The 9812-nt window shown below is 43.3% G+C and overlaps 1 protein-coding gene across 1 annotated transcript in view; it reads right to left on the bottom strand.

The window, feature by feature from the left end:
• Positions 1–211: 211 nt before the first annotated feature.
• The window catches only part of ZNF532 (zinc finger protein 532), a 22762-nt gene continuing 13161 nt past the window's right edge, over positions 212–9812 (bottom strand). Inside the window, exons 4-8 of the mRNA XM_009876167.1 lie at positions 8175–8337; positions 4304–4582; positions 2484–2596; positions 1896–2043; positions 212–1217 (exon numbers count right to left, since the gene is read on the bottom strand). Coding sequence (XP_009874469.1) covers positions 723–1217; positions 1896–2043; positions 2484–2596; positions 4304–4582; positions 8175–8337 — 1198 coding nt within the window. The 3' untranslated portion in view covers positions 212–722. The remainder of the gene's footprint in view (positions 1218–1895; positions 2044–2483; positions 2597–4303; positions 4583–8174; positions 8338–9812) is intronic.

Raw genomic sequence — 9812 nt, 5'->3', positions numbered from 1 at the left:
CTGATGGCCTAAAAAAAAAAAATCACTTCATGATACAGAGAGTTGTGCAATTATACTTTTCAAAAGTACTTTATCAGTTTAGGGGGTCTGCACCTGTTCCGGTGTTGCCACCTAAAACCAGCACTGCATCTTACGTATGCAGAGGTACTGTTCCTTCTTTTTTTTTTTCCTTTTTTTTTTATATATATATATATGTGTGTGTGTGTAAGAGAAAGTTTAAAAGCTTCCTTAGGCATTTAGAAGCACAAGTTCTTAGAATTTAAAATCTCACCTTCGCTTGCTTCCCCTCCCCTCTCTGGTCCAAGCACCGCCTTCTGCCGCACCTCCACTGGCGAAGCTCTCTCCCAGAAGCCAGCAAGTAAGAAACAGTTTAAGAGAATCTAAGGAACTGCCCCAGCCTTCAGAGCTCTGTTTTAAAGAAACTTACTAGAAAAAAACAGAAACAAAACAGAAAAAAACCAAAATTTTCCACTAGATACAGATACAAACACATAACAAAGAGTATAAAAGTTATTAAATATATACAAACTCTTTTCAACTCAAATACTGCTTCAATGGTTTCGAGGGCATAGACAATGAGGTGAGGGGGACACTTTTATGCAGAATATATTGCAACAGCCTGAACAGTACTCTTAACACTATTATACCGTGAACTTTCTGTAGCAAAAATGTCATTTAGTGTTCCAATGCGGAGAGAGATTTCTGTGTCCCAAAAACTCTGATCACTTTTCAGCTGAGCTCATCCTTTTGGACTTAATGAAGGCCATGCCATGTGTTCTCATGTGAGTGTTTAAGGCCGCTTCCGTTTCAAAAGTCTTTGCGCACACTTTGCACCTCCTGTCGGATGCCGCGCCGTCAGACGACCCGTCCTCGTGACTGGGTTTGTTCTCCTGCTGATTATCCTCCCCGGAGCCGTTCTGTTTGGATACTGGCTGAGGCTCCTTCAGCTTATGGACGATGAAGAGGTGTCTGGAGAGGGACACGTGAGATGTGTAGCAGAGTCCGCACTCCCTGCACTGGTACGAAGAGCCGTCAGATTTATGCTGAGGAATGTGTTCGTGAAACTGGAGGAGATTTTCTGTCGTGAAGCCACAAACAGCACACTTGTGAACTTTGAAGACGTTGATCTTCAGCTTCTTCAACGGTTGAGTGATTGCGCCTCGTGGAGGCCTGAACTCCAGGACGGGTTCTTCCAGTTTACGCTTTGGACTGGGGACCTGGAAAAAGCCATAAATGGTCTATCAGGGAAGCATAAATACGCAGTCCTTTTCATAACTGTTTGTGACTCGCAGACTTCAAAAACTCTTCCTTGGCAGATTCCAGTATGACTTTGACAAATAAAATATTGAACCAATACAAGCAAATACATGTTGTACACACTGGAAAACTAGGGGCTTTCTTTACTCAGCTGCACATAAAATGTGTCTGTGTCAGCTCTGACAGACCTACAGCACGTAAAACACCACAGAAACCACATCAGATACTTGCCAGCATGACTGCATCCAAGCACACCCCCAAGGAGACTTCAGTTGTACACAGAATGCAGCAATCAGTCCAGGAACTTTGCAGCACCACCTTCTGGAACTCTGTTTTAACTACTTTATTACTACTGCTTACTAAGCGATACCTAACTGCTCCTAAAGCAAACTACTAAGGGGTAAGTTACGTTCTCTGTCATTCAGTGGTGAAACCACACAGAAAGTCTGTCCAACAACACGTCCCAGTGGAAGCGCTACAGAACTTGCTGCTGAAACCTTTGGGGTACTTTTTGGGCTCTGCTTCACAGAAGATCAGGCAGTCAGGGGATCAAAACACCTGCACCTATCTAAAGATCCTCAGCATCCACGCAGAAAAAATTCACTCTCAGTGACTGAACGCATCTTCCACGTGATTACCTTTGTGTCTTCTTTTACTTCCCTTTCTTCCATGTGGGTTGATTCAGTCATTTCTTTCACATCAGGGTCTTTAATGCCATGCATCAGCTGAATGTGTTTTTCCAACATCAACCGCTTGGTAAAAGTACGTCTTGAATCCGGGCAGTGCCTACAAGGACACAAAGCAGACGTGCACAGATTCCAACGCCAGGCTTAACAGCAGCCGTAGTTTCTGAAGAATATCAGAAAGACTAGTAAACATATCCATACCGGAGTACAATCTACTAAAGACAGTGACAGTGTTTTCCCAATCAATTGCACAGGTAATTATTACAAGAAAACGGCACAATTACAAAATAAAATGAGAAACACTGGAGCAATCTATATTCAGAGTGAACGAGCAGACTTTATGCACAGGCATTCTCAGTAGCCTGCTGTGTTTTATGGCTGTAAGACAGACTAAATAGTTAGGCCTATTTATCTGTATAAGTAACTACTCATTTGAATTAACAGGACACTGGCTTTTATATAATCAAGAAAAGAAATTCAACTAACAGTGTGTTTTGCTAGTTTACACTCTATATCTAAGCAAATAAAGGCAGAACTTACGAGCACGTATAAACCTTCCTAATGCCTTTGTGCTTGATACGATTGTGACGACACAAACTATGGGATGAACTGAAAGATTTGTCACATTGTCGACATGGATGTTTCTTCATTTGCTTAAAAAAAAAGGAAGAAGAAAAACATTCATTAATTAAAAAAGCTCAGTAAAAGCAGTGCACGTATTGAACCTTTTGGTAAGAGGAAAGAAAAGCGCTCAATAGCAAAGGTTTTCTTCATTTTTACCCTCTGAAAAGTCACAAATTCTTAAACAATGGAGATGCACAATAACCCATGTGGACATTTTAATATGACATGAGACATTCTCTGGTGCCTAATATTAATAGTATTAATAATAAAAAGAATTCTCAGTCCTATATACTAATAGGCTCAAGCCACACAGAAATGCTTAAGGAACTGAAACCCACTCATCTAATATTTATGCTCTCAGTTCTGCCCTTTGCATTGCTGTTCTAATTCTCCCTAATGGCTACGCTGCTCAGGAACAGCTACAGCCAGGCTGCTGGGGGTCTGCAGAGGTGACACCATCACTGAAAACGACGCTTTCCTACACAGCCTGGAGGGGACGGTGGGAGGTGTGTAGGTGGGCAGAAGCCGCGTCTGGAATGGCTAGAGGAGCGAGGGCCATCGCAGCGAGATGAGAGCCCTTTTGCTACCAAGGCCGAGATGAGATGGAGTGTGAGGGAAGGACAGAAAAGCAGCTCTGAAAGGTCGTTCATGCAAATCTGAAAGAGCCCATTAGGAAACACGCTATGGTAATCTGACTGGGGCTAGTCGGCACAAAGCTGTTGGAGGCGCAGTATTGCTCAACCTAGCCTTCCTCTTCATGTTTGAAGGCCAATTAAAATAAGAGGAAATCAACATATTTCGCTCTTAAATTGTTAAAGGTGAAAACCTGACTGTGTACACACACGGCACCCTCATTAATGCCAACGCATTAACCACCACACTTTGCAGTACGGTTTTGCAGTATGCTTGTGACTGCAATGCTCTGGGAAGAACTGATCAAGTAAAATAAGATGTGAAGTCACATTAGGGCTTCTGCTGAGAACCAGCCCAGCTCTCTTTGCCCAGCGCTGCCCAGCACAGGGGCGTCAGCCGGAGGAGGGCTGTGCTCAGCGCCCCCAGGGCACTGCCTGGGACGGCTGTCCCGGTCACCACACCCATCCTAAACTCACTGGGACACCCAAATTGGATTTGGGATGCATTAGTTTCTGCAATGGCAGCCAAACTCAAAGGAACTGAAAAATGAGTTCAGTGATCAGGTGCAGCATGATTTCTTGTACAGCATCTTGTCTCTACAGGAAGGAAGAGGATGTTCCATTAGATACACAGCAAGTTGGGACTGGCAAAGCAATTCCTGCTTAGAAAACATCTGCCCTTTCATCGAAACACACACCAAGTCCCGGGAAGCTCAGCATATGCCCACCTGGCTGAGTGCAGACCTACACAATCCAGCTGTTAGAACCACCCCCGGTTTGGGCTAATAACACTCTTTTTCATAAACAACTCTTTTAAGATCAGGCAGAGAGTCACACCACGGCGGCTACAGATTTTCCTACCCTACAGCTGGCTCACCTTCAACCAGCTCAGGAAGAGGATACAAAAAATGTGAACCTGTCTGTCTGTGCAGACACTTCCCAGTAAGGTCTGGAAACTGAGGAATCGCACACTTGGTTACCTTATGCTCAGTTCTAGCCTCTCTACAATAAAGCACATCCATAAATGTTTAGATTTTGAACGTAGTAATTTTGAAAGAATTTTGAAAGGTAACAAGTTTTTGTCACTGAGTATTATTCATTTACCTTTCCATGTTCTTTCCTCATGTGAGAGATGTAAACGTCTCTCTGAGTGAAGAGCCTATCACACTCCCAACACGTCCAGCCAGGGTTAGCAACTTTTTTAGGCTCTGCTTTCTTTATGGGAGAAGGAGATTTCTTCTCCAACTTTTCTGTGCCGTTGACAGATTTTGTGTCCTCTTTGTTGTGACTGGCTGAGTTCTGAGTTGTGGGTTTAGTACCGAGAGGCAGGTTTATCCCCAGGTTTGGCGGCCCCTCAACACTTTTCAAAGTTCCATGCATTGACTACAATAAAAGAGAAAAGAGAAAAGTACAAAACTAACATAGATGTATACAGCTGGACTGATAAAACGCAAAAGACCCTCTGAATCCAAAGTCTTCGTTTACTTCTTTGTCATACTACTATCAGATCACATTCTCAACTTAAGGAAACATGACTAAGTAAAGGCAAGGCCTAGCACAAAGAGAAACTAGCCAACACTAGCAGGCACCATCTGCCAAAGAGAAGTCTTCAGTTGCTAGAGATTTTCACACACACACACACACACACACACACATAAAAAGTTTAAACTGCTGTTTGATAGGGAGGAGAAAAGATCTCAGGAAGTATTTTATGTGAAGTTTAACTTCTCACTTACCTAATAGTTGAGAATCCAGACTACGTGACTAGAGATTTCCAGGAAGGGAAAGGTTTTGACTGACAAATTTTGATTTGGCACACTGGTAAATAAGAAAAGCAACTCTGGAGAGATCCGGCAACTATACTGTTTAGGATATATTAGTATATAACGCTGAGGCTGAGCTAAGCCCTGTCTTACGCCACGTTCAGGTTCCGAGCACCCTACCTCAGGGCCACACTGCTAACGGTCCTCAGAAGAGGTCCCCGGGGTGCCAGAGCAGAGCCAGCTCAGGCGTGCCCGGCGAGCCGTCCCCGGGCACCCTGCAGCTCTAAGGTGGTGGTGACCCATCCTCACTGAGTTGCCCTGAAGTAAAACATCAGTAAGGGGAAGAACTCTTCCACGTCCTCTTTACTCAGTTGCTGGAGCCAGTGCCCTGCGCTGGTGGGATGCCGAGAGGACGACTAGCTCAGGAAGCCCTGGACTTCAGCCGTGTGTCCGAGTTCTGGGTGTGAACGGGGAGTCAGTGGGAAGAAGCCAGCGGGGCTGGGGGCGCACAAGGACTGCTGCAGCCCAGACCTAACACTGCTGAGCACGGATCCACCGGCAAGGGCTCCTGCACATCTCAAGACTTGCCCTTTACACGGGCAGTGTTCTGATCATCTCACCTACTGACCTTAACTAGAACTCGCAGGGGTGTTGTGTCTAACCATCCCAAATGTAATTACTTTTCCTACAGGTAATCTCAGAAACAAAGAGACATTCAAGGCATTCTTGATTCTGAGAGCCTGGGAATACAAATCTCATACTCCAGTGAAATACTTCAGCATGAAGTTCTTTCGTAAATCCTGTGGCTCTTGGGACTACCTGCTGGCTCTAGAGCAAATATCAACCTGATCTGCAGAACTCGTTCTTCTGTTTAACAACTTTCAAAAGAGAAGTCGGTAATTGAAAAAACTAAAACGTTATCAAAAAGCAAAGTGCACGAGCCCAACTGGGCGGCTCTGAGAACAAGGGGAAGCTGTGCAGTAAAGGAGCGGGCTGCCTGTAGGGCCCCTTCGCACCAAGGCAAGGAGGAAGCAGCATGGAGGCGGCTCCTGTACTTTCAGGCAATTTAGGATTGACCTGGAGATTCCACCACAGCATAACTTGTCACCATGTCAAATGCAAGCGCTCAGCTTTCTAAGTGTCTTTTAAACACAATAATTGACAAGCGATTTCTTATTGAAAAGAAACAAAAGCATTAAAGCACAACACGGTGTCCCAGTGACCACGGCACTACCGCCAGCAGAACTGGAGTGCTGCACCTCCCGCCCAGACCTGCGCCACCCGCTCTCGCTGGCTGGGAAAAATAGTATTCCAGCGAGCCATTAAAGGAAGAGACGTACATTTTGCCGAGAAGAAACATTCACACCTGCAAGAATTATTCTAGGTTATTTTCTGTGGCTTTAAATAACCTCCTCCTGAGTTTCTATCCCTCTCTGTTCTGTCCTCACCCAGGTCTTCTCTGCCCTGATGGCTAATGTCTCGCCATACCACACAATTACCTTTTGTGCCGCTGCACTGAGCTTTGCCCTTGCTGGCACTTGTCCTCTCCCCGAGCTCTTCTGTGCTTTTACCTCTACCCTGTTACTGGCTTTTCCATTCCCCCTTAGCTGAAGTCCAATTTATGCTTCCCTGCTGATGTTCCTAATACTATACATGCATCCTAGGTGCAAAAGCACAGGCAACTCTGAGTAAAAGGAACAATATTGTTACTGAATGTGCATGTTCTAAGTCTCCAATTTGATTCTCAACATGTCTAAATCATGTATAGTGAAACACGATAACACCAACACTGTTTGAAAGTACAAATGCTGGCAGGAAAGACTAAAGCCAAAAGAGTTAAGTAGTCCCCAAACTGTACCTAACGAGAGTAACTTCATAATGAGAGATGCTGAGCAACCCTCATTTATGCAAGAATAGCTAACTGCACTCAGATCATGCTCCTAAAATAGTTGTTTTAAAGTATTAAAGTAGTTATGTACAGATACAACAACAGTTTTACCTGAGTCAAGAAAAATTAATTACATAAATAAGACATACGGTGCAATATATGGAACTTGCCTATTTAGTTAAATGAAGAAGCAATACAAGTAGATGAAAGGAAACAGAAAACAGGACTTTGTGTGGCTGCACAGAAGGACCATGTAAGGTATCTGGCATAAATGGAAGAGAATTCTTACAGTAAATATGAACTAGTTCAGAAACAAATAAAATACCCAGTTTTTCTAGTTCTGAACATCTTGGGTCAGCCCTTCCCCACCTCCTCCTCAAGCTTAAGATTGGCTTTAAGAGCAACTGTTTTTTTCAAGACTTGGTATCTTGTTTTCAATAAAACTTCACAGATTTCTGAGGCTACAAGTGTCATAGTTGAGACTAAAATGCAAAACGATGGTTTTACCAGATGAGAAAGACGTCTGGGTTTTCCCTACTCTGGATACAATTTTTACTGAGAAACCCAGGGAATGAAGTGCCACCATTCTGGACTGTAATACCTGGTAATGGGCTCAACAGCTTCAGCTGTTAACCAGGCACCAGATGTTAGTAAGGCAAAAGAAATTCAGCACTGCCAACAGATCTGGCATTTATGAAACAAGATAACATCGTGTATTTAATACGCGCAGCTAAAAAATTAAAAACGTGATTTGCAAGGATGACAGTAAATCTTCAGTTAAAACGGTATTTATGAGAAAATCCACGTCAAGTTTTCTTCAAAGCATGCAAGTGTTCATTTCTGTATGCAAACACACATGCAAATAACCTCTACACCTATTCAAGAACATACTGGTTCCTAATGGTGAATTCTGAACACCAAAGGTTTGATTTTATGAAGCACTCGGCATTCTCAGCTCCTAGCAAGTGCAATAATACTTAGCTCAACACTTAGTAGGCTCAGACTAATTGACTTCACTATATCCATTATTATTTTAATAAACTGACCTACCGAACGTGGTGCATGGAGGTATTTCCAGTATGCCAAAATCAACATTCCCATAGAGAAACCGAGTTAGTGATTACACCACAGATGTGCTGAAGAGCACGCAAATCAGAACATTTTAACATTGGAGCACATTATTTACAGATTACTCTCTTAGAATTTTCAACACCTCTCTCAGCAGTCATCTTGTTACTCCGTGCCTTTTTACAGTACTTTCTCACAGCATACATCGCATGACAAACGGTATCTATGAAGGAAACAAGAGAAGATGCCTACACACCTTGATGTGATCCATCATAAGCTGTTTCTGTGCATACAGAAGAGAACAGTCTGGACACTTGAAAACAGACACCTTCTGGTTTTCAATGTGCTGATCAAAGTGGCGATAGAGCAAAGGTTGTAGAGTAAACACAGTGTCACACATAGAGCATTTATATATTATTCTAAAAACAGAAGTACAATAAACAATGTCAGTCACGATGATCTATTCGCAAGAATCATGATGTTAACTTTTTTCTCAGCAGAGGTTAAGATCTGACATGTTTAAGCAATCATTTCACACTGCCCGAGAAGAGTTAAAATTAAACTAATTCAAAACATCTTCCAATTTCAAAATGCAGGAGTAGAAAAAAACCCAGAAAAAACATCATCAAGAAGTGCAAACAAGAAGGCAGAAAACACATATGCCAGTTACATATATAACACCAACATCTGCTTAGCATTCTCTGAAAGTTAAATGTCTTCAGTTTCTGAACTCGCAGCATAACCAAAGGACAATGCACCTGTTCCATGTTGCAAAGGCAAGATGTTTTAAGGGAGTGCTTGATTTGATCACAATTGAGCATATACTTTAAGATAAAATTCTTTTTGGCAGTGCACATGGCTCTGCGCCTCCTGAGCGAGGGCTCTGCCCTCTTTGGCAATCCCGAGCCGCTCAGCCCTGTGCGTGGTGGCAATGCCGGGGCAGCACCAAACCCCACAACCTCCTCTTTTGGTGCGTTTGTGACTTTGGAAATTGGCTCCCTACGCCTCCCGTTCAGATAGGCAACATTCTAACCAAAACTGTAAGAGAAGCTATTTGTGTTTTAGTAGCTGTGTAACTTGCAAATCCACGCATCTGTTAACATCATTTCAGAAGTGCTTTAGAAATAGACACGCCAATTAACAAAGAAGTAGGTAAATACCGAACACTAAAAGCCCAGTCCCTGAAAATGAATATGATAGCCAAAATTCTGTACCACAGAATCCTAAGAACATTGTTAAACGATCTGAAAGTAGTTGTTTTTTAGACTGTCTTCCTCAAAGGCTTGTCCAACAGACAAAAACCACAGGGAAACCAGGAACGTAATCCTTTGATCTGAATGCTCCTATGAACAACTACTACGTGACAGCAGTTTGAAGCTGGTTCACTTCACTCATGATTTCATAAGGAAAAGAACAATTTAAGTTGCATTCTAGGTAATTATTTACTTGATACTTTGCTTCTGGGCTTCCCTCTCTGTGTGACCATATAAAGAACGATTTCCCTGGCAACTAACGGTGAGTAACAAGGATGAGGCTGCACCCTTTCAATGTAACTGTTTAGAAATAGTAAGTGATTCTATTCTTTCAGAAACATCACACTGTTTTTTTAACTTTGAAATTGAATGAAAGGAAATGACAGGTGAAAGAAAATTCACAGCAGACCATGAGAAAAGAGAGGTCTCAATCCATAGGCCACCTGCAGCCGTAGCACTCCAGAGAAAGCTCAACTGAACTAGAAGAAACGTGAGCGGGCAGGTCAGCTGGGCTGAGCACAGACAGAACCTGGCCCTGCCCCAGGCCCAGTGTGGCTCCAGGTGCGCTTGCTGGGACGCGCTGGTTAAGCTCTAAGGATTCACCAGGCGCGTGATTGTGTCCCTGGGCCGGCACAGCGGCT

The sequence above is a fragment of the Apaloderma vittatum genome, unplaced genomic scaffold, assembly GCF_000703405.1.
Source record: "Apaloderma vittatum isolate BGI_N311 unplaced genomic scaffold, ASM70340v1 scaffold36369, whole genome shotgun sequence".
Classification (NCBI taxonomy): domain Eukaryota; kingdom Metazoa; phylum Chordata; class Aves; order Trogoniformes; family Trogonidae; genus Apaloderma; species Apaloderma vittatum.
This window is presented reverse-complemented; position numbering and strand designations above follow the sequence as displayed.